The sequence below is a fragment of the Danio rerio genome, chromosome 24 (genome assembly GCF_049306965.1).
Source record: "Danio rerio strain Tuebingen ecotype United States chromosome 24, GRCz12tu, whole genome shotgun sequence".
NCBI classification, from domain to species: domain Eukaryota; kingdom Metazoa; phylum Chordata; class Actinopteri; order Cypriniformes; family Danionidae; genus Danio; species Danio rerio.
Window position 1 is genome coordinate 40,496,902 of NC_133199.1, and position 26,219 is coordinate 40,523,120.

General features: G+C 35.8%; 1 protein-coding gene across 2 annotated transcripts in view; it reads left to right on the forward strand.

Moving 5' to 3' along the window:
* The window catches only part of c1ql1l (complement component 1, q subcomponent-like 1-like), a 42,719-nt gene extending 19,641 nt beyond the window's left edge, over positions 1-23,078 (forward strand). For both annotated transcript variants that reach the window (XM_073941089.1, XM_073941090.1), the window contains exons 3-4: positions 20,646-20,855; positions 22,471-23,078. In XM_073941089.1, the coding sequence (XP_073797190.1) occupies positions 20,646-20,825 (180 nt within the window). In that variant the 3' untranslated portion in view covers positions 20,826-20,855; positions 22,471-23,078. The remainder of the gene's footprint in view (positions 1-20,645; positions 20,856-22,470) is intronic.
* The last annotated feature ends 3,141 nt before the right edge of the window (positions 23,079-26,219 follow it).

Genomic DNA, 26,219 nt, shown 5'->3' on the forward strand with positions numbered 1-26,219 from the left:
TAAGGAAAGTCGAGACTAAATAGTTGAGTTCTTAGTCGTTTTTTGAAGACAGCGAGTGACTCTGTCGTTCTGATGCAGTTAGGGAGTTCATTCCACCAACTGGGCAGATTGAACGCGAGAGTTCGGGAAAGTGATTTCTTCCCTCTTTGGGATGCAACCACGAGGCGACGTTCATTCACAGAACGCAAGTTTCTGGGGGGCACATAAATCTGCAGAAGTGAGAGCAGATAAGAAGGGGCGCAGCCAGAAATCGCTTTGTAAGCAAACATCAGAGCTTTGAATTTGATGCGAGCAGCAACTGGCAGCCAGTGCAAACGGATGAGTAGCGTAGTGACATGTGCTCTTTTAGGTTCATTAAAGACCACTCCTGCTGCTGCGTTCTGAAGCATCTGAAGAGGTTTGATAGAGCTAGCTGGGAGCCCGACTAGTAGTACTAACTAGCATAGATAGATGGATGGATGGATGGATGGATGGATGGATGGATAGATATAGATGGATGGATGGATGAATGGATAGATATAGATGGATGGATGGATGGATGGATGGATGGATGGATAGATAGATAGATAGATAGATAGATAGATAGATAGATAGATAGATAGATAGATAGATAGATAGATAGATAGATACTAGCCTAGATAGATAGATAGATAGATAGATAGATAGATAGATAGATAGATATAGATGGATGGATAGATAGATAGATAGATAGATAGATAGATAGATAGATAGATAGATAGATAGATAGATAGATAGATAGATAGATAGATAGATAGATACTAACTAGGATGGATGGATGGATGGATAGATATAGATAGATAGATAGATAGATAGATAGATAGATAGATAGATAGATAGATAGATAGATAGATAGATGATGGATGGATGGATGGATGGATGGATGGATGGATGGATGGATGGATAGATAGATAGATAGATAGATAGATAGATAGATAGATAGATAGATACTAGCCTAGATAGATAGATAGATAGATAGATAGATAGATAGATAGATAGATAGATAGATAGATAGATAGATAGATAGATAGATAGATAGATATTAACTAGCATAGATAGATAGATAGATAGATAGATAGATACTAACTAGCCTAGATAGATAGATAGATAGATAGATAGATAGATAGATAGATAGATAGATAGATAGATAGATAGATACTAACTAGCCTAGATAGATAGATAGATAGATAGATAGATAGATAGATAGATAGATAGATAGATAGATAGATAGATAGATAGATAGATAGATAGATAGATAGATAGATAGATACTAACTAGGATGGATGGATGGATGGATAAATATAGATGGATGGATAGATAGATAGATAGATAGATAGATAGATAGATAGATAGATAGATAGATAGATACTAACTAGCCTAGATAGATAGATAGATAGATAGATAGATAGATAGATAGATAGATAGATAGATAGATAGATAGATAGATAGATAGATAGATAGATAGATACTAACTAGGATGGATGGATGGATGGATAAATATAGATGGATGGATAGATAGATAGATAGATAGATAGATAGATAGATAGATAGATAGATAGATAGATAGATAGATAGATAGATAGATAGATAGATAGATAGATGATGGATGGATGGATGGATAGATAGATAGATAGATAGATAGATAGATAGATAGATAGATACTAGCCTAGATAGATAGATAGATAGATAGATAGATAGATAGATAGATAGATATTAACTAGCATAGATAGATAGATAGATAGATAGATAGATAGATAGATAGATACTAACTAGCCTAGATAGATAGATAGATAGATAGATAGATAGATAGATAGATAGATAGATAGATAGATAGATAGATACTAACTAGCCTAGATAGATAGATAGATAGATAGATAGATAGATAGATAGATAGATAGATAGATAGATAGATACTATAATAACTAAATATATTTCTAATATTATTACGCACTGCAGTAATGCCTTGGTCTGTTTTAATGGAATGAGAAGGTGCATATGTTTCATGCAGTGAATCTATTACATAACAGTGACGAAACACAGATCGCCACAGGGATGTAATTCCTCGAGTTTATGAATAATCTCACTCCAGTGGGTTTCAAATCGAATACGCATAAAACAGGATATCCTGTATGTAACAGAGAGTGCGTCTCGGGTCACTTTCCAGCAAAGGTCAGATTCATGTTGGAGATGGATTTATGTTGCGTTTCTGATTGATGTAAACAAGTGCAGATTTCTCCTTAGCCAAGAGTCAGAAAGGCTGCGTGTGTTTGTGCATGCTTGTATGTGTGTGTGTCTTTGTGTACGAGTGTGCATACTATACTCGTCTTCTGGCTTCCCTCAGTGTGTCATTCTGAATCAGGGCCTGCTCAAACACCCACGGCCACTCAAACACACACACATATTCACAATGAGTTCTTTTAACAAGCAGGGGAAATACTTTAGGAAAGCCACACACATCAGACTATGCAAATCCTCCTTCATTAAGTTCATTTGTTATTTATGTGCATTATAAAAACACTGTATTGAGGGTGTTTACAGTATGATGCATATAATACATTCATGTAGGATGTGTGTGTGTGTGTTTACTGTAAATTAATATAAAGTCAAGACTACTTTTTCCATATACAGTGGGGGAAATAAGTATTAAACATGTGACCATTTTTTTCAGCAAACATATTTCTAAAGGTGCTGTTGACTTTTACCAGATGTTGATACCAAATAAATCCATATTTGCAAAGAAAACAAAATGAATTAGTTTACAAATTAAGTTATGCGTGTTAAAATGAAATGACACATGGAAAAAGTACACATGAACACATGAAGAAAGGGACGTTTAAAGGGCAATGAAAGCCCAGACAGCAGGTGAAATTCCTCAGTAGTTCTTCAGCACCCCTCTGCCCTTCCTCATTGTAAATGACTATCAACTGCTTCAGTCCAACATCCACATTAGCAGGAGAATGACGATGAAACCAGGCTGGACATTTCAGCGAGACAATGATCCAATACACAGCCAAGAAACTCTCAAATGCTTTCAAAAAAAGAAAATCAAGCTGTAGAATGGCCCAGCCAATCACCTGATGCAAATCCAATAGAAAATTCAAAGTAAAGATCAGATTTTATAGACGAGACCCACAGAACCATTTAGATTTTTACACTCTGCTGAAGACTGAATGTGACTTCATTCTCCATATGAGAGGCCAAAAAAGTATTTTATTTAAAGTGTTAAGTACATTTAGTTCAGTACTTCAATACTTGTTCAGTACTTTCTGCTTGTGTCATTCGAATGTTATTACCAGGCCCCACAGAATCTGCGTGCACCAAATTCTGCAGACTTTCAGCCCATCATTAATTATGTTTATTTACATGAGTAAATGTGTGTATATCTATATTTATTCAGTTTTTAAATTAATTACAGTAATATTGTTGACTAATATGTAAATGTTTATCTGATTTATGTACAATGCAGTTTGTACAGTAATATTTTCTCTTTTAGTAGATATATTATATGTGAGAATTGCTTTGTTTACCAAATAAAGTGAATCTAATTGGATTTGCATTTTAAACATTAAATAAAAGTTAAAATTAAATATTTTATTATTTGACATATTAAGGGTTTTGTTTATGATACTCCCAAAATATATCCGCAGACTTTTACTAAAAATAGCAAAAAACGTCCGCAGATTCCGTCTGGCCCTAGTTATTACACTTAACTCATGTTGTTTTATTTTATGTTTGGGTTTTTACCAAAAATCTTGGTTCAACTCCATGTCAACAGCAATAAATATTCCCAGGAAAAAAAAAGCATGACGTGTTCAATATTTATTTCCCCAATGTATATGGGTGGCAAACTGAGAATCCAGACACTGTAGATGCGCTTTTTAGCACTAATGATTAAACTCCAGATTTTTGTATGAGCTTCTCGGATCATTCTGGAGGAGTTCTGGCATTTCTGCAGTTCAATCAGGAGCTCTGGACTTTGACTGGGAGATTGAACACCTTGACGTTTTTTGTGTCTTTTCTCATTCAGCTGTTGTGTTGTAGATTTGCTGCTGTGTTTGGGATAATTGTCTTGTTCAGGATTTTTGCCTCAGATTTATCTGTGGGACGGGCATAGTGTTCACACACACCTGTTGACGCACACCTGAAACAGCAGTCCAACACACTGATCACACTTCTTCTGCTCAGGCATTTGATTAGCACTGCCTTCCTTATTTTTGCTATTGCTATATGCTGTTGTTTTACCTCCCAATTTTTCAGACCTACCAAAGATCAGATCATTTTCATGTTTTGATTTGGGAAATTTGGTCATTTCATGGGCCGTCCCAACGTTTTTGCACACCAAAACAGCTTGGTAGAGACAACCAGTGTCGCATTCCCCCAATATGAAAAATATTGTCTCTACCTACTTGAATAAGGGCTCATTCACACCGATAGCGTCTTTGCCTCTGAAAATGTGAATAATTTAAAAAAGACAACTACAGAGCACCTGTAAACAGAAACTTGCAACACTTGTCCCACCTCTGAGTTCCTCTTATTGGTCCACTACTATGGAATTGACAGTGAGGAGCAGTGATTCGTGTGAAGGTTAAAGTACTTTTAACTTCACACTGCACCTAAAAAAAACGTCTTTAAAAGATGCAAGACATGAGCGTACCGGTCAGAAAGCGCATGTTTACACTAAAAAACAATTGACCCTTCGCTAAGCCCCGCCCTCATTAGTTACTGTTGCTATGCCTGTCAAGCTTTCGTGCCTGGCGCGGCCTTTACAATGTGTAAGCGCCGGTGTCAGACATTGCCAGGGATATAATGTCATTTGTGGCGAACAGGTGAGATATCCAAGAAAGCCAGAGAAAAAAGGACTGCAGTGTGCATTACAGTATATTCACGACATAATAGCAATCGATTAGAGAATAATTCAATCCAAATTGAAGCTAGCTTAGCCTAGCTGCCTCATACGCTAACTATTCAATAGCTTAGCTCATGCACAGCAGGAGAGGTGAAATTTAAAAATAATCTAATAATAACAAAGTAAACCGTGATTTCTCTAGTTTTAGCCAAAAAGCCTGATAGACTAATTGTTGTGCAATGAAATATAGCGTTACTAACCGATGAGGAAACGCGCATGGACAGAGCTCATAGTTCATTTATAGAAAGAACAGCCAGAAAGGGGAAATTGATGGATTTGTGTTAAATATTCACATAATTGACCCATAACAATGTACAGTAAGTTACCTATAACTGTCAGTATGTTTGTGTGCTCTTTATAAATTAATTAAAAACAACTGTTGGGTTCAGACTGCATGATTTTCAAAGTAGTCGTGTCACAGATGTTTTCACACTGCATGACTATCTGGGCTAGCGTTTTGTCGCTGCTTTGTTTACACTGCAAGATGCATCGGCGACAGGGGTTTCACATTACATGACTTTACTATAGGAAGAATCGCCGACAACTTCATCCAAACTACGTCTCACAGCCAAAAACATGTAGTATATCTTTTGTTATTAACTACATAATGAGAAAGAAGCCTTTAATGGGGTAGAAAATGTACATATTTAATCACCTGGGTTTGAAGGGGATTTAACCATTTCTCCTCAACTTAAGTTGATAATAAACTAATTTCTTTCTGTATGAAACGTCAAACAGACACAGGAGGTCCTGAGTCCTGTCAAACTTTCGCTAGTTTTTCATCCATTTTGTGGGTCCAAATAAACCGAAAATGAGCGCTTTTAACTTCACCCCCAGCCTCCCACTGGCCTGCAGGCACACACACACACACACACACACAAGTGAATGCTGCTCTCTCATTGGCTGTAGGCGATCGCTGCTGTTATTTTCAGTCAAAACTCAATTCGCACGGCATGATTTGAATTTCAGATCGCGTGTTTGATAGTTCATACTGTGTGATTGTCACTCACATGCACGAGCACCGATTTGCCTATGATTTCAGGCATTTCTCAAAACCTGTCGGCGAGCCAAAATCGGGGCTAAAATCATGTTGTCTGAACTAGGCATAAAGTATATTGATCGCAAGTGCTCCGTTTGTGATCATATCTCTGCTTTGTTCTGTTGATTTGTAATTTCAAATATTCGTAGCTTGAAATAGATGGAAATATGAAGTTCAGTAAAGTTAGCAACTAATTTGCAGATTCATATTTTCCAGATCAATAACTCATGTCATTATGACCTATTCACTATTAGGATGACTAGCGTTAGTCATGGCGAGGGCTTAAACGGAGCAGTGCTCATAATATCGAGCGAAAAAAAGAAAAAGACAGCTGTGAAACATAACCTGCTTTGTATTTTTGTAGGAAGCAGAGTTTAAATCTGTTTAGGGTGAGAGGTGTGTGAGTTATTGCCATTGGTCACTGAATGTGTCAGGAATATTAAAACAAAATCAACTTAACTCTGTTCCTTTAGTGACACAGAGCTTGATCCATGCTTGTATTTCTCCTCTTGGGTTTTTGGTTTTGAAAAGGAAAACAATTCCATCCCGTCCAAACTTTTAGTGTACCGAGTGTCAGATTTGCACAATCCACATGCACACAGCTTTGGCCTGTTTCCCTCGCTCGAAAGCTTGACAGAGCCCCTCCACGTAGCTACGGTTGCTAACCCACGATTGGTGGGTGGCGGTTTTTGGGTGTGGCTTAGCGAAGGGTCAACTGAAAATTAACGCATTGGAAATGAAAAACTAATTCTGTGTGAACGACCCCTAAGGCTGCTGTTTGGTCTTTTTAATTGATGTTTTACATTTTCAACCTCTCACTTTCAAGAAACAGGAGCTTTCTTTTCACCATTAGTTAATGTTTCTTAACAAATTAAATCTCTTCGTTCAATACATAAACATCATATAGGACATTTAGACATCTGACACAGTAAACAACAGAACATCTTATTAAGCAATATGTTTTCCTCCATTGTGTGTGTGTGTGTGTGTGTGTGTGTGTGTGTGTGTGCGTGTGTGTGTGTGTGTGTGTGTATGATCAACGCAAAGAAATTTTCCATAATATTTTAAAGTCTTATTTCTTTTATTCTGGCTGGAATAACAGCAGTAATAACAGTTCATAACTTTGTTATATTATTCTTATATTAAGTGTGTGTGTGTGTGTATATATATATATATATATATATATATATATATAAATATATATATATATATATACAGTTTAAGTAAGAAATATTAGCCCCTCTTTGAATTTTTTTCTTTTTTTAAAGAGCATCTAGGTTACCCCTCAAATTTATTATGAATCTTTTGTGTCTCCAGAATGTGTCTGTAAAGTTTCAGGTCAAAACACCCATCAGATTTTTCATTATACCTTTGATAAGATTCTGTTTTATACACTTTCGCACTGGGTGGCGGTTTTGCTGTACTGCGCCTTTAAGGCTAGTCCTCCCCGCCCACCATTTTTACAAGCCTTTCTGCATGCCTTAATCTCCTCCCTCAGCTGTGTCAGACGACAGACAGACATAAAGGAAGCAGATCTCATGTAGCGTTTGTGACTAATGCTATGTTCACACCAGATGCGAAACGCGCGGATAAATCGCGATATTCACGCGTAAATAGCCGCTTGAACATTTGAGTTTACCCGCTTCATTCGCGCGTCGAACCCCGCTTCATTCGCGAGTCATATTCACTTCAGAACAGACGCGGATTCGCGTGATGGGCAGGGCTTCTGTTTGCCCGAAGACTCTAGCTTCATAGCTAAATGGCTAACATGGATTTTATGAAGAAAATAACAGTGTTTATGTGCTTTATGAAGGCTGAAAAACAGCGTTGATACGTTTAGGGTCGTGTCTGAGTCCACTACATCCTTTCAGAGGTGCATCCAGCTCTGTGAGCTCATAAACTCCTCCAGAAACTTAACCTGGATGACGGAGGCTTTCAGCGGTGCTTCTGACTGAGCCAAGCCGAGTTTGATGAACTGTTGTCGGTGTCGCTTGGAGGATTTCCCATGGAACACCGACAACAGGTTCTACGTCACAATCACGCCCCCACAAGAGCAAGCTTCTGATTAGTTAACGCAGTGCGAATGTACGCTGAAGTTCAGATTTTCAAACTCGAGAGATTCGCGCGAAACGCTTGTTAAGCGCGTCAAACGCGCAAAACGCTCAATTCGCCCCGCACAATTTGCGTCATTTGCACTGCGCCATTCGCGCGTATCGTGCCGCAGGATGTCTATTCGCGCGTTTGCATTGACTTAACATGTAAATCACTCGCGCTTGACGCGCGTTCTGCGTCTGGTGTGAATGCAGCATAATACTACAGTAAGAACTTTACACACATACACAGTGCGGACACGCGCGCACACTCAGACAGTGCACGTTTAGCTTTGCAATCTTTTTGCATGCATATGTGACAGGATACAGCTTAATATCCACTGCTGTATGGATATATGTCATGTTAATGTAGAAAATAAACCTGATTTAACGTCCACAAACCGGGATGAAGCATCTTCCTTTATAATTGTTCTGACACGTGGCTGTGCTGATAAAGTAAAGCTGAAGTAAATCTCTGTACTTCATTACACATATGCACTGTTTTAAAACATTTTAAACTTGTGGAACTCACTCCTGATCACATTTGATGATGATTGATGATTCTTGCAAACTGAACAGATCTTTTCTGCCTGGGTTGCTTTGAGCTCGTCTTCTCTTGTTGATATGATTATACACTTGACTACCGGGACATGTTAATATGCAGCTGTCAATCAACTCCTACGCACTCCTACGTCAAGTTGCGGTCGCTCTGAAAACCGCTCCAATTGGTCCACCGTTTTTATGTTGTTAAATTGAAAAAAAAGGACTGTGTGTTTATATCACTCCAATATGACGGCATATACCTATACATACACATATTTCTGTCCAAACAGCTTGAAAAGTAGATTTTTCACCTTAGGTGCCCTTTAAATATCTCCCAAATGATGTTTAACAGAGCAAGGGAATTTTCCCAGTATGTCTGATAATATTTTTTCTTCTGGAAAAAGTCTTATTTGTTTTGTTTCAGCTAGAATAAAAGCAGTTTTTAATTTTTTATAAAACACTTTAAGGTAAATATTATTAGTCCCTTTTAGCATTTTTTTTTTTGAAAGTCTACAGAACATCATTATACAATAACTTGCCTAATTTCCCTAACCTGCCTAGGTAACCTAATTAACCTAGTTAAGCCTTTAAATGACACTTTAAGCTGTTTAGAAGTGTCTTGAACAATATCTAGTCAAATATTATTTACTGTCATCATGGCAGAGATAAAATCAATGAGATATTAGAGACGAGTTATTAAAACTATTATGTTTAGAAATGTGCTGAAAAAATCTTCTTTCCCTTAGGCAGATATTGGTGAAAGTATATTGACCTTATTCTAAAATGGGGAAGTGCGTCTGTTTTCGCGATTGTTTTAGAACTTCCGATTCCGTCGCCTATGGGGGAAATGACTAGGAATAATAAACAGCAGAAAACGGTCAAACTACTTGCTCTACAAACAAATGTTTGCATGACTATACAGACCAAGTAGATTAATATAAAAAGGAAATATTAGTTTGCAACATCGAACAGCAAAACGAGCAGTTTTTAATGTCTAAAAATGTATGGAAGTGAATGAGACCGGAAGTCTCGAGCCAAAAAGATTGAAATGGCTGCGCCTGCTCGTCGGCGAAGAATAAGGTGAATACAGTGAGGCTAATAATTTAGGAGGGCTAGTAATTCTGACTTCAACTGTATATATAATTTATATATTAAAAATGGATTATAATAAACTTGCACAATTAATCTTATTAGGACTGAAATCTGAAAACTACAGTATCTTACAAAATAATTAAAATACTATGTATAGACATCATGGCAAATCCAAAAATAAAAATTGGAAATTATTTATTAGAACTATGATTGAAAAAATCTTGAAAATCTTTTGACGCACATTTGTATGCATGTACAGAAAAGCATTTTCATTCATTCATTCCTTTTCCTTTGGCTTGGTCCCTTATTTATCAAGGGTAACCACAATGGAATGAACCACCAAATATTCCAGCATATGTTTTACGCATCGAATGCCCTTCCAGCTGCAACCCAGTTCTGGTAAACACCCATACACTATTGCATTCACACTCATACACTACGGACAATTTAGCTTACCCAATTCACTTATAGCACATGTGTTTGCACTGTGGGGGAAACCAGAGCACCCGGAAGAAACCCACCCCAACACGGGGAGAATGTGCAAACTCCATACAGAAATGCCAACAGGTCCATCCTTGACTCGAACCAGCGACTTTCTTGTTGTGCTAACCACTGAGCCACCATTTCGCCAGTGCAGCATTTTAATGAACTGTTTCTTGTAAGCAACCTGAATCATTAGGCTATCTTCATGATGTTGACTAAAGTTTTGACTGTTTTAACAGCCAATCCACACATTTCCGAAAACTATAGTTGACTCACACGCAAACACAGGCTAATCTGTACGTATCTTCTGGCTGCTTAGCTTTAGCAAGTCTACAGGCTCTAATTATAATTCTCCAGCGCTCGGCAAGTCATGCACATGGAAACACATATGACGGAAATGGGTTAAAGCTCACAGATAGAGGCTCACCGTTAGACATGTATAAATAAACCCACACGTGTTCTGTGTGTTTGAGTCAGCTGCGTTACTCATACACACACACACAGAGAGCGAAAGCCCTCAGCGACAGCCTTTCACCCTCTGACTGATGAGCGGCACCTGTTCGGCCCTGTCCATCAAACAACAAATGACAAAATTGTCCATCCTCTCAGGCTCTCACAGGGTGTCCGCGGGGTCTAAAAGAGTCTTTAATTTCAAAAACCTTAAAATATGTTGTTTCCGACTTGCTTGTTGAAACGACACAATGGGCTATATTCACACAGACTTTTCATTTTCAGTCAGCCGGCCCAAGCACTTCCAGTGAACTGTCGTGCCATTACAAAATCAAAAGGTTTAAGATCTGATTTCTTTAAAAATCAATGATGCCACTGCCTGATTGATGTACAGTTTGAGACCCACTTTATATTGTAGAAGAAGAATTGTTTGACCCCCGTATTTTTATTGGAGTTTCTGCGCTTGCCTGCTGCTACTGACGGCGCTTGTGTTCAAACAGTCTTTCATCTCATTTTACGCTTGAATAACTAAATGAATGCTTAAGTCTATTGAACTGATTGTATTTTAAATACATTACAATGTCGATGCTGTAAAAGGAGCCGTATGAAATTGAAAATAGTCATATTAACCTTTCTTTATAACTTTCTTTATTGTTTTTTTTTTATTATTTTATAACACAACAACCTGCATCTTTGGTCTAACATACATTCACACCACAATTGACAATAAATCATGTAATACACAAACAATCCATATAAATGTAGTAATGATATATTAATACAAAAAAAAAATAATAATAATAAATAAATAAAATATATAAAATAAATTTTAATTAAATTGAAGTTACAAAAAGAAAACAAATAATAAATACAATATTAAATAATGAATAAGAGTTAAGAAAAGTAAAATAAAATGATAATACTCTTCTGTTTTTAAACTAAATTAGTCTAATCCTCTTCAATTTGACTATTTCCTGTCGAATTTATGTCTTTAAAGTAAGTCTTCTTTCTTTTTTTAGGGAGAATCTGATTTTCTCTAGTTCCATATGTTTCATCACATCTCTCATAAGATGTGTATATATATAGGAGCGGCTTTCTGTTTTCAGTGTAATAATATTAATCTTCGTGCTAGTGGACAGACAAATGAAACTATATTTTGTTCAGTACTGTTTTTAGGTATCTCGAAATCAGTAATGCCTAGAACTGCTATACGGGGATCTGGATCTATCGGCTTTTGACCTATTTTTGAGAATGTTAGAAATATATTTTCCCAGTACGATGATACGATTTGGGGCAGCTCCAAAACATATGAGCCAGTGACGCCAGTTCTAGCCCACACCGATTTCATGCAGGGTCCAAATCTGGAAATCTTATTATCTTATTAAGTTTTTGTTTGGACCAATGTAAAAGATGTATTACTTTAAATTGTATGAGGCCATGTCTGTCACATTAACCTTTCACCGAAAGTTTTCACATTGGCTGAAAAACACTAGTTGTGCACATAGTCCATTCTTTTGTTTTTTGGGGGGACATCTTAATTGTTTTTTGTTCAGTTTACTTTAATTTGTATAAATCTGTTAAAGTAACTGAATTGATTTGTGTTAGGACAAAATGAAAGAATTTTGTGGAACCCAGCATTTTTTTACAGTGTAAATTTTGGGCCCTATTATACAACCGGCGCAAGACGTTGATTGACATGATTTGTGGCTATTTTTAGACCAGTGCATCTGTAATTTTCACGTTTTGCTCCACGTTGTTTAAATAGCAAATCCATTTGCACCACTTCATGAACTCATGGGTATGCTGGTCTAAAAAGGAGGTGTGTTAAGGTGCATTGTTGGCCGCTGCTATTTTAAGGAGCGGACAGTTGTTTGACCACACTTCATTATTATTGTACTTTTATTTTTTTGCTGGAAATTAGAACTGAATTCGGAAATAGTTTTGAAACAAATCTTTGCGCTTAACAAACAAAAATAAATATGTAGGCTAATGGATGTCTTCAGTGTAGTGCATACAACACAATTTCCTCATCAACAAAAGTAATGTAAAGAGTGAAAGTAGAGAGGATGGCTGGAAGCACCAAATGGAGGAGGCTCGTTCTTTATCCTCATGCTGCAGATATTCTGTTTAACTGTTTTCTCGCTAGTGAAGCGTTCAGTTTTTCCACTTATCAAGTCCGCTATGTAAATAGCAAATGCGCCACTGGCGTGACACACCTGACTCTTAAAGGGAATGGGAGATGAGACTCTGATTGGTTTAATGCACATTATGCTCAACACAACCAGAACCCATTAAGAGAATAAGCACAACCCTGTTAGACCATGCGCCAGGGTGCAGACCGTATTTTTCATCCCTTAAAATAGCAAAAGTGGATACGGACACACCCTAATTGCTTTTGCACCATGCACTTTAGACTTTGCACTTAGATCGTTAAAATAGAACCCTTTAGGTCTAAGAAGTCCTAAAGGGATAGTTTACCCAAAAATGAAAATGTACTCTCTCCTCTCTCCCTCATGAGGTTTCAAACCTAATTGACCTTTTTTATTCTGCTGAACACAAAAGAAGATATGTTAAAGAAACCTGTAACCATTCGTCCATGGGAAAAACAAATACTATAAATGTCTTGGTTTCCAGATTTCTTAAAAGTGTCTTCTCTTTGTTCAACAGAGGAAAGAAACTCAAATAGGGTTCGAACAAGTGCAGGGTGAGTAAATGATGACAGAATTTCCATTTTGGGTGAACTGTCCCTTTAAATGGGCTATATTACGCACATCAAGTGTTTTTAGCCATTGGTAACCTTTGAGTAAAGGATTGATGTGACTATTTTCAATTTCATAGGGTTTGTTTAACAGCATCGATAATGTAGTTGAATTAAACGATTATCAGTTAAATAGGTGCTTAAGCTATTCAATCAGTTGTCCAAGCGTAAAATGAGTTGAAAGGACATTTAAATGCAAACATCGTCAGAAGCAGTTTTGTTGCCGATTTTTAATTTGAAATATCTACATGTGGCACAAAATGTATGAGTATGCTTGATGACCATTTATTAAAGTATTGTTAAATTTAAATATTTCATTACACTATGTTTGTGGCAGTGTATTCTCTATCGTGTTGTTGTCCTGGAATCCTGTAATCCCTTATAAACCGCTTGAACCCCGGTCATTGCTGCTTGCAGCTATATTTTAACATTTAAATTCCCCATGCATAAACTGTAGCCCATTCATTGAAATATTGTGTTGTAGATCATAAATCCCTTTAAACGGGTCTTAATTTTGCTTTGTTCATATAAAGCTACCGAATCAGGTCAACACCCATCCAATCACCAACAATCTATCTCAATATAAACTTTTTTTTTTTGTTACTTTATTTACCAATGGTTATTATTTTCCTTGCAATAAGTTTTGTTTAATAGTTCTCCATATATTTATAGCTACCTGATGAGGACACTGACCTAGACAGATAGATTGTGCATACTTGTCCAATTTTTTTTTAAAGAATACATTCATTCTTTCATTTTCTTGTCGGCTTAGTCCCTTTATTAATCCGGGGTTGCCACAGCGGAATGAACCGCCAACTTATCCAGCAAGTTTTTACGCAGCGGATGCCTTTCCAGCTGCAACAAATCTCTGGGAAACATCCACACACACACACACTCATAGACTACGGACAATTTAGCCTACCCAATTCACCTGTACCGCATGTCTTTGGACTGTGGGGGAAACCGGAGCACCCGGAGGAAACCCACGCGAACGCAGGGAGAACATGCAAACTCCATACAGAAACTGAGCCGAGGCTCGAACCAGCGACCTTATTGCTGTGAGGCGACAGCACTACCTACTGCGCAACTGCTTCACCCTTTTTTAAAAGAATAGTTATGTTGAAAAAATTTGTATGTAAGCAGCTAGAGTTTGACATATTATTTAAAATATGTGGGTAAGAAATAACTAATATGACTTTTTTCAATGGGGCAAGTAGAATCCTTTAGCGCAGGGGTGTCAAACTCAATTCCTGGAGGGCCAAAGCCCTGCACAGTTTAGTTCCAATCCTGCTCCAACACACTTACCTGTAGGTTGCAAACAAGCCTGAAGGACTCAATTAGTTTGATCAGGTGTGTTTAATTAGGGTTTGAACTAAACTGTGCAGAGCTGCGGCCCTTTTGGAACTGAGTTTGACACCTGTGCTTTAGCGTGTAGCCCTGTTTAAATCTGAAATCCTATTCATAATGGTTTTGAAAAGTCTTAAATTTGACTTGGTAAAACCTGCAGAAACCCTGCTCTCAAGTAAAACTCTCCCATTAGCACTCAGAATTGTTCACGAAATCTCACTGCCTTTAAAGCTGTTTTATTTATAGATGGCGGAAATAATGAGGAGAAAGGGGACATTGTGACACAAACCAAAATCGCCTGTTGAGACACTGCTCATTTTGGCCTTTTTAGGAGCATTCAGATCGCTTGGTGGCCATCTTGAGATTTTCCTTTTTCTATTTAGGCAAATGGTAAATAATTCAGTGAAGAGTAACCATTGTGTTGCAATTGCATATGCCATTCAATAAAACGACCCGTCAATGGTGCTTTGATGGTAATGGCGATGCAATTATGGATCTTTGGTTCAAAGCCGCATTTTAAATCATGAATAAAATCAGTTGATTTAAGAAAAAAATGGTGAAATATTGCAGTATTTTTAAGAGATTATTTGTCCATGCACAGCATTTATTTAAGTTAATTTGTACTCATTATAAAAAAAAAGCCTGCCCTCAAAAGACCTCTTCTCTGATTGGTGTTTCACAAGTTCATACTTACAGTTTTGTGAGTTTGCATGTTTGCGTGCTGTCTTGAGGAGAGGACAAGCTCGGGTAGACACCCTAAAGTGCCAATCACACAACACACGCTGTCACCTCAGCGGAACCCCCCCCCCCCCCCCCCCCCACACACACACCCTCTGCTTTAAATTTATTGGTCAATATAAAATAAAAACTTAAATTTTATTCAGACTTTGATTGCCAGCAGGCACAGGACGTCAACACAACGTCAGATTGACATTGTACCCCAACGTCATGGGAATGTTGCATTTTGTTTGGAAATTGATATCAGGTTGAATTCAGAAGGCAATGTCAGGCTGATGTCAATGTCCAACCTAAAATCAACTAAATATCGACATCTAATGATTTTACAGCTTGATGTTATGTGGACGTTACCACTATGACGTCTATCAGACGTTGGATTTTGATTGCTATAGCTGATCTATAAATGTCAGTATTTGACATTAATACGATGATGGTGATGTTGGATCAACGTTGGTCACTTTCCAACACAACCTAAAATCAATGAAACATCAACGTCATTATAGGACATCAAAATAACATTGTCCTTGGACCCTGCCTAGACATTTATTTTTGGCCACCCAACATCACAACCTAAATCCAACCTTATGTCGTTAAAAAAAAAGGAACGCTCTCAGAAAACATTTGAGGAATTTGTTCATGTTTGAAACATGGTGTTTTCTTATGAATTTGTTCGATGTAAAGTTTTTATAAAAAATCGAGCAAGACTTATGTGTTTTCTAAAAGTTTGCATTCGTATGGTCTTGAATTTCAGTCATTTGAGTCACTAATTGAGTGATTCATTCAAAATGTTTTAATCATCCATCTTAAATGAATCAGTGATTCAGTGAATCTTTCGTTAAGATTAAGAAAATAATTTTGTTTAATTATTGTTATAAAAAAATAATGATAATAATAATATAAGCTATATAATTTTGAAAGTATGACCAGGGGTGGACTGGCCATCTGGCAATTCTGGCAAATGCCAAACCAGGTGTGGGCAAACTCGGTCCTGGAGGGCTGGTGTCCTGCACAGTTTAGCTCCAACTCTAATCAAACACACCTGCGTATAGATTTCTAGTGATCCTGAAGACACTGATTAGCATTTTCAGGTGTGTTTGATAAGTGTTGGAGCTAAACTGTGCAGGACACTGGCCCTCCAGGACTAAGTTTGCCCGTCCCTGCGCTAGACCATTTTTTAAATGTGGGCCGGTATGCTATTTTTATTTTTCTATGTATTGTTTTTACATGCAAGCAGCTTTTATCTCTTGCAAGATGTGAATATTGTTATGATGATGATGATAATAGTAATAATAATAATAAATGTTAAGCATTGGCCCAATCAACAATGGCCGGCTGGTTTCGAGAGGGGCTGACCCAATCAGAGGTTACGCGGACGTAATCAAAATCTGGCCAAAAAGTCAAACAAACAGTAAGTGCAACACAAGCTAATTGTCAGATGGACCGTAAAAAAATGAAAGACGGTGTCGAAAAGCTCAGAGAAAGAAAAAATCGCTCTAAAATCAGACGCTGCCTAATGCATAAAATTAACTGAAATAGTTTTAAAATGGGTCAGCGCAATGGGTAGCACTGTCACCTCACAGCAAGAAGGTCGATGGTTCGAGTCTCAGCTGGGTCAGTTGGTGTTTCTGTGTAGAGTTTGCATGTTTGTGTGGGTTTCCTCCTGGTTTCCCCTTACAAGATTAAACATGTGCTATTGGTGAATTGGGTATCCGCTGTGTAACGTGCTGGATAAGTTAGCGGTTCTTTCCGCTGTGGCGATCCTAGATTAATAAAGGGACTTAGCTGAAAAGCAAATGAATGACTGAAATGATTGCATGGTTAAATGTGTTATAAATGTGTTGTTTTTGTTCCAGTCACATACATTAAATGTTTAAATATCTATTACATATGGTATTGCTTAAAATATTTCACAATCTGTACACCAATATAATTAGTGAATGTGTGTGTCTGTGGATGGGGCTGTGTCGGTGTGGTAATGTGGGCTGGTGTGGCTGCAGTGCCAGGGCTGTATTTTAGCCCCAGTCCGCCCCTGAGTATGACACTTGTAAGGGCGGCTCAGTGGTTCACATGGGTTTCCTCCTGGTGCTCTGATTTCCTGAATGTAACTCCAAACCATGATTTGTCCTTCACCAAACTTGACTGATTACTCTGAGAATCGTGCATGCGGGTTCCAGTAGGTCTTCTGCAGTATTTGTGATGATTGGGATGCAGCTCAACAGATGATTCATCTGAAAAATTGACCTTCTGCCACTTTTCCAAATGATCAACTAGAAGTCAAGTTATTATTTATTGCTCTTACAATTAGGATAGACGACAATAATTTTTGCCAGGTAGTGTACTTTAAGCAAAATATACAATAACTTATAATTGTGGGATCAGGGTGGTGAAAGGAGGCTGTGCATTTTCAGTACAGTATTCCTGATTTACCATGCAAATTGCATTCATCATTAATTTTGTGCTGTGTTTTTGCTGGTTATTAAATGCGATGCTGAAAGTGTGTAAAAACAACAGCAGACATGACACTCAGCATGAATACACTTTTGCGTTTTGGTTTCTTTGTTTGCTTTAAACCTGCAGTTGTCACGTTATGAATGGAACTACACATGAATGCGTGTTAGTTTTATCTGAATTGTCTGAATTCTGGATGAAGGAAAAAGCCTTGTAACCACGTCTCTGCTGTGGGATTCAGTTTTATTTAAATGAACCGAGGAACATCCAATTCTTCTTGGCCTCCAGCTCTGCTTCTGATCGCATTTTCATAATTTACATTAGCAAAGGTCTGCTTTAGGAGACGCACAGATAAACCATCAGTTATTTAAAACAGATTCATGAAAACATCGCAAGCTCCTTTTAATTTGTGGGAAACACACACGCAGTCTGCAATTTGAGAGTCAGACAGCATGTCATCAAAGTAATGTGATGATGTGCTGTTGCATAAACAGGAACAACACAAACAGCGTTTCAATCCCATCTGCCTCACCTAAAAACCTGTTAAAGTTAATCTCTTCTGTTTTACTCGTGTCATTTAAAGCATTGCTTTTTAAAAGTGCTCTCAATGCTTATAATGATCGCATCCAGTATAAAGTTTGTATTTTCTGTGTGTATATACAGTTGAAGTCAGAATTATTAGCTCCCCCATTTGAATTGTTTATATATATATATATATATATATATATATATATATATATATATATATATATATATATGCGCGAGGCAGAGGGAAAACACAAACACAGTTGAGTTACAATCAAGTCAGCGGAGGGTGCTTTATTTACAAGTGAAATCGTGTTTAAAGGGGTGCTCTTCTTGGGGTGCGTGCTCAAGTGCTCCGGGGAGATGGTAAAGGATGGTGAGAGTTCTGGTGTTGGATCGGTCACGAGCTGGAGTCGGCTGTGGGAGAGACAAAGAGACACAAGCGTTAGCGCAGGGAGTCATGTGGAAATGAAGCTCGCCTTCTCCTGTGTGGGGCTGGCTTTTATCTCTCCCTGGCTGATGAGGTCCAGCTGTGAGCGATCTGGTGCTGATGAGGTTCCAGCTGGGGTGAATTTGCGACCAGGGCGACGTGGCATCAGTAGACTCGCTACTATATATATATATATATATATATATATATATATATATATCCTAAATGATGTTTAACAGAGCAAGGAAATTTTCACCGTATGTCTGATCATATTTTTTCTTCTGGAGAAAGTTTTATTTGTTTTATTTCAGCTAGAATAAAAGCAGTTTTAATTTTTTTAAACACCATTTTAAGGTCAAAATTATTGGCCTCTTAAGGCTATATTTGTTTTCAATCATTTACAGAACAAACCATCGTTATACAATAACTTGCCTAATTACCCAAACCTGCCTAGTTAACCTAATTAACCTAGTTAAACCTTTAAATGTCACTTTAAGCTGTATAGAAGTGTCTTGAAAAATATCTAGTCAAATATTATTTACTGTCATCATGGCAAAGATCAAATAAATCAGTTATTAGAAATGAGTTATTAAAACTATTATGTTAAGAAATGTGTTGAAAAATCTGCTCTCCGTTAAACAGAAATTGGGGGAAAAGTAAAAGCGGGGCTAATAATTCATGGGGTATGAAGATTTCAGATGCAAAACCTCTGTGTCTGAAATTTCCATTGAAAATTAGCATTTTTCTCAGCCTATGTTTATTGTTGAAGTATTGAGTTATGTCACGTTAAGGAACCTCTATTATGCATTATAAAAGGTTTATATTTTGGTTTTGGGGGTCTCCAACAACATCCTGATATGCATGCAAGGTCAAAAAGGCTTTCATTGTCTTATAACATGCATTTATTTTTACTCATCCCAACAACTCCCATTGATTTATTCAGCGATTCATTTGTCCCTAAACTGCCTAGTGCAAAGCTAATCTGCGCTGATTGGACGGATGACCAAGTCTGTTGTTATTGGCCGACTGGGTTCAGCGCAATACAGAGAGAAACACCCACAACCGCTTATCAACATTGTTGAAGTAGTCAGAGTACAGAGTCTGTGTGTGGCCAATGCAGGAGTGCATTAAAGCAATGCAGTTAAACACCAGCATATTGCTCTATTCATTCATTTCCCGCTTAGTCCCTTTATTAATCCGGGGTCGCCACAGCAGAATGAACTGCCAACTTATCCAGCAAGTTTTTACGCAACCGATGCCCTTCCAGCCGCAACCTATCTCTGAGAAACATCCACACACATTCACACACACTTATACACTACGGACAATTCACCTGTACCGCATGTCTTTGGACTGTGGGGGAAACCGGAGCACCTGGAGGAAACCCATGCGAGGGAGAACATGGAAACTCCACAACGCCAACTGAGCCGAGGCTCGAACCAGCGACCTTTTTGCTGTGAGGCGACAGCACTACCTACTGCGCCACTGCTTCGCCCTATTGCTTTATTCTTAACTATAAATAAAAAAAGTGACACACATTCAGTAGTAATCCACACAGTGGCAAAAGCTGAACTATTTTGAAACTTGACCACAGCATGTGTCAGCTACATCCAATCAGCTCACGATATGAATAAACAAGCCACGCCCACTGTTTTCTCATTTAATATTCTGTTTCTCTAGTAACTGCGTCTCAATGTGAAAAAACTAAATAGTCGCAGCTTCTATTTACATGCAATTAAATGTGCCCTCCGGCTGAAGATCTGTTTCTGTGTTTGCAGGTGAGAGCGAGCGCCATCGCCCAGGATCAGGATCAGAGTTACGACTACGCCTCGAACACCGTCATCCTGCACCTCGACCCCGGGGACGAGATCTACATCAAGCTGGACGGAGGAAAAGCACATGGCGGAAACAGCAACAAGTACAGCACATTCGCAGGCTTCATTCTGTACAGCGACTAGAGCTCCTTGAGTTCAGGATCCAGCCTGTAGGTAAGAGAGATTTGTGGATTTCAGCTTATTTCAGTTAGTTTCAAGGCAAATTATTCTTATGTATTTTATCTTATATATTTTTTTTATTCTTATTACTGAAAACTAAATTAAAACTTTAGTTTTTGATTGTCACATTGTTTAATTGTCTTTTATGTTTTGTCATGTAATATTTGTATTTTATTTATGCCTATTACTGAAGACTAAATTGAAATTAAATGTATTCTATTGAAATATGTTTGTATTATTCTTGTGTATTTTTAGTAGTCATTTCAGGTGATTTGGAGGCACATTTTTCTAATTGTCTTTTATGTTTTTCATCTAATATTTTATTTATTCGTACTACCGAAAACCCTATTTAAAACAAAAGACTGTTGCATCTATAAATGCAGCATCTATACACTTATGATCCAAAACAATAATAAAAGTGTAAAGGGTAAAATTTAAATGATTATAAAAATTAATTTATTATTATTATTATTATTATTATTATTGTGTATTATTATTATTATTGACTATTATTATTAGTGTGTATTATTATTGTTATTATTATTATTATTATTATTATTATTATTATTATGTATTATTATTATTATTATTGTTTATTAATTTTATTAATATTAATACTATTGTGTATTATTATTAATATCATTGTGTATCATTATGATTATTATGTATTATTATTATTGTTGTGTATTATTATTATTATTATTATTATTATCATTATTACTGTGTATTATTATTATCATTATTGTGTATCATTATGATTATTATGTATTATTAATATTATTGTGTATTATCATTAATATTAATGTGTATTATTATTATTATTGTGTATTATTATTATTATTATTATTGTGAATTAATTTTATTAATATTATGCTGTATTATTATTAATATAATTATTGTGTATCATTATGTTTATTATGTATTATTATTATTATTGTGTATTATTATTATTATTATTATTGCGTATTGTTATTATTGTTATTATTATTATTATTATTATTATTATTATTATTATTATTGCGTATTGTTATTGTGTATTATTAATATTATTGTTATTGTGTATTATTATTATTATCATTATTATTGTGTATCATTATTATTATTATTATCATTATTATTGTGTATTATTATTATTATCATTATTGTGTATCATTATGATTATTATGTATTAGTAATATTATTGTGTATTATTATTAATATTAATGTGTATTATTATTGTTGTGTAAAATTATTATTATTATTATTATTATTGTTATTATTATTATTATTATTATTATTAATGTGTATAACTATTAGTATCATCATTATGTATCATTATGATTGTTATGTATCATTATTATTATTATTATTATTGTGTATTATTATTTGCTGAAAACTAAATTAAAATTAAAAATATATATATTTGTATTATTATTATTATTATTGTTGTTGTTGTTGTTGTTGTTGTGTAAATGTCTTTTAAAACAAAAGACTGCTGCTGCATCTATAAATGCAGCATCTATGCACTCATGACTGAGTCCCAAAACAATAACAATGAGTGTAAAGGGTCACATTTAAAGCTTCATTACGCAGCCTGAAGGGACTGACCTGTATTTCTTTTATTTTCCAGCGTCACATGCTTTTAAATCCTGGATGCGTCGAGAACACAAGAAGTGATTTGGTTTCTAAACTAAAAAACAGACGAGCTTCAGGTTTTCATCATTCAAAGTAATAATCGATTGAAAGCCCAGTCATGTGAGTGTTGATATTTCACTATGATGTTGTCTCTGTATGTATGATGAGTCTGTGAATCTACACCCATTTATTAATGACTGTTTATTAATGTCTCTGACCATAACGTGAAGTGAATGACCCTCAAATAATACCCTAAAATGAGTGTGCGCGTCTGCCGTAAACGAGTATGTTGTAAATCCTAGTCGTGAATTAGTTTTGGATGTGGAAATACTAGCAGAAATAAAGCTTGTTGACGTTTTTATGAAGAAGTATGTGGCTTTATTAGCTAATATTACCAATAATAATAATAATTAACTCACTGATCGTTAGTATTTAACACTGTATGGGGATCTTGGTCACTGTAATATGTGGACGATCACCATTTAAGATGTACTGTATATTTCGCAATAATCATGAGCTGTAAAATGTATCTAAATATATTCTGTTGTAAATGTAACAGCTAACAGATTCTTGCTTTTGCTAATAAATGGGATTTTTATAACAGTTCGGGGTTGCTTGAGTTATTTTAATGATGTAAATCATCTTTTGTAAGCTGTTTGGACAGGATTGTGTGTAGGTATAGTATGACCACAGTCATATTGGAGTGATAGAAACACAATAGGTCTCTTTTTTTTTTCATTTCTTGACGATATTGGATTCATATCCCTCCTATTTTGAGGCCAACTGCAACATGACGTAAGGAGTGTGGAATCCCTGCCCACCAATTTGATTGACAGCCGCGTATTAACATGTTGTTACGCATATAATCATGTTCACAAGACAGGACGTGTGCAAAGCTACAGGGATTAAAAGATCTGTTCAGCTCTCTGTGATCATCAATCATCATCAAATGTGATAAAGAATGTGTTTTACAAGTTTAAAACGTTTTGAAAACAGTGCTTATAATAAAGACAGGAAAATCAATGATATTCATCACCACAGCCATGTCAGAACAATTATAAAAGAAAACGCTTCAATACCAGTTTATGAACTTAAATAAGGTTTATTTTGTACATTAACGTAACGTATATCCATACAGCAGTGGATATTAAAGTGTATTTCTAAATCCATTATAGTGTTGTTGTTTTTTTAATGTATTTGATTTAATCATTTGTATTTATTTTTAAATTCATTTTAGTTTTTGTATTTTAATTTATTTAATTTATATTTCTAAATCCATTTTATTTTATTAATTTAAATTTATTTAATTGATGATTTTTTTAAATTCATTTAATTTCAGTTATTCAAACCTAAATTATAAATTTTTATTTATTTCTAACTCCATTATAGTTTTAGTAATTTAAACTTAATTAATTTATTCATTAATTGTCATTTATTTCTAAATTAAGTTCATTTTAGTATTTTAAATGCATAATTAATAAATTTAAATAAATTTAAATTACTAAAACTAAAATGAATTTAGAAATAAAATTAATAAATTAAATGTTTAAATTTCCGAAACTTAAATGTATTTAATTTATTAATTAAATTTATTTCTAAATTCATTTAGGTTTAATTTCAACATATTTGATTTATTCATTTTAATTGATTTCTAAACCCGTTTTAGTAATATAAACTTATTTAATTTAGTAATTTTTCCTTTATTTAAAAATTCATAAAATTTTGTTAATTTAGTAACGGATTTTATTAATTTGCTATAGCAAAATTTTTAATTTCAGTTTATTTATTTACATTTTTGGAATTTTATTTATTTCAGTTAGCTGCAAGGCAGCATTTCTAGTTTCATTTTATTTATTTTTTTTATTTTACTACATTTTTGTATTTAGCTCACCTAACTTGTGGTAACAGCAGAAAAATTAATCAAGGCTCACACAGGTCTCATCCCTCATCTTGTGCTTTTATTCTTCTGTCACGATATATTACAAAACATAACTTAATCTGAGCATCAGAGAAAAAGAAAAAAACGCCCGAGCACATGCGCTTGTTACAGAAAGTTCACACATTCACTCACACACACACACACACATAGATGCACACACAATGGCAAACGCTCTTAAAGGAGCCACACCCCATTTTCACTCGTTATAGACACTTGTCAGATTTTATTTTAGTCAGCAGGCAGGAGGTTGACTTGATTGTTTACACAGCAGAAAAGCATGTGCTTTTACGGGCGTGACGTGGAGCCGATCCGCGAATAGCAGCACATTATGACGATGACCAATCAGAGTCACTTAAGGGCGGGTCTTTCAGAGGAACTAGGAAATTTGATAGTCGTTTTCATGTTAGCTGAGTAGCTGTGTATAATCAAAGTGAGATTTATGAAAAAATGACGCGATTTCCTTCAAGTGAAACATGAGCACACATTGCTTTGCATCTTATAAACACAACCAACCACAACAACATTTATTTCTTCATCTAATTATTTGGAATAAATACACATTTTTGTCAAAAAAAATTACATAATATCGCTGCTTACATTTTACTATAACTTTTGCCCTGTCAGACCAAGTTTCTAACTTTCATCTCTTCACAAATCAATGCAAGTGTAAAAGCACCAAAAGCTCAACAAACATCACGAACACACCTTCTCTGCATGCATATACCGCTATAAATGAGTATGTTTGCAGGAAATCAGAACAAAAGAGACCAAAAAAGAGAAAACCATCAGATGTAGCGATAAAGGAAAGAGGAGAGATCACAGCTAGGTATAATGAGTGTGAAATGTCACATGTCCTAAGGGGAAAGCGCTTCCCGCTAATCAGAGCTGATCAGTGTTTGAAAACAAGCCGTTCGACACACACATCGGCTTATAGAAACAACAAAAACAGGCTCTACCGCTGCGCCGCGACACGCTTCATTTGCAGACATTACACATCTCCAGCGCTCGGCACATATCGAGGGGTTCATCGCCACCCTTGAGGGATTTTTAATTGCGTTTTTTGAGCCTCTCGTTTAAGAGCGTGCAGCATATCTGCTCTTTCATTAATGGGAAGCTCTCTCCGTTAAACGATATCATTAACTCCTAATGTCAGAGTCTGGTAGCTCACGGCCAGCATCAGGACGGCCAAAACCAGACGCTTGAGACTCTTCTTTTTTTTGTACAGTCTGAAGTCAATTTTATGTACTTTAGTTTAACCACCAATTAATATTTGCTCTTAACCCTTGTGCGCTGTTCAAATGTACTACACTTTTGTTAGAGATGAAAACCTCTACTTAATTAAACAGCTGTAAAAATGCATCAGATTCATTTTTTTTTTTTTTTTTTTTTTTGCAGAAATCTGTTAATCAACCTTAGTCCTGATAAAAACAACTAAATTGTGTAGTAAATTACAGGGGTTTAATTCTTTAATTGCCAAATTCATAAATTATGTCACTAAATTTTAGGGGAAAAAACCAGCCTGATCTCACGAGAAAATGTAAGTATTTTACATTTTGGCAGTTTAGTGGCTAATTCGTACGAGTTCAGTCGTAAGAAAATGTACGATTTTAAAAAGGAGGCGTGGCACCTAACCCCACCCCTAAACCCAACCGTCATTGGGGTATACGCAAATGGTACTAAAATGTACGAATTAAATCGTACGAATTTGTACGAATTAGCCACTAAATGAAAAAGTTACGAATTGCCATGAGATTGTGTTTGGAAAAAACACAAAATGGCGTATTTTCAAAATAAAAAGTAATTGT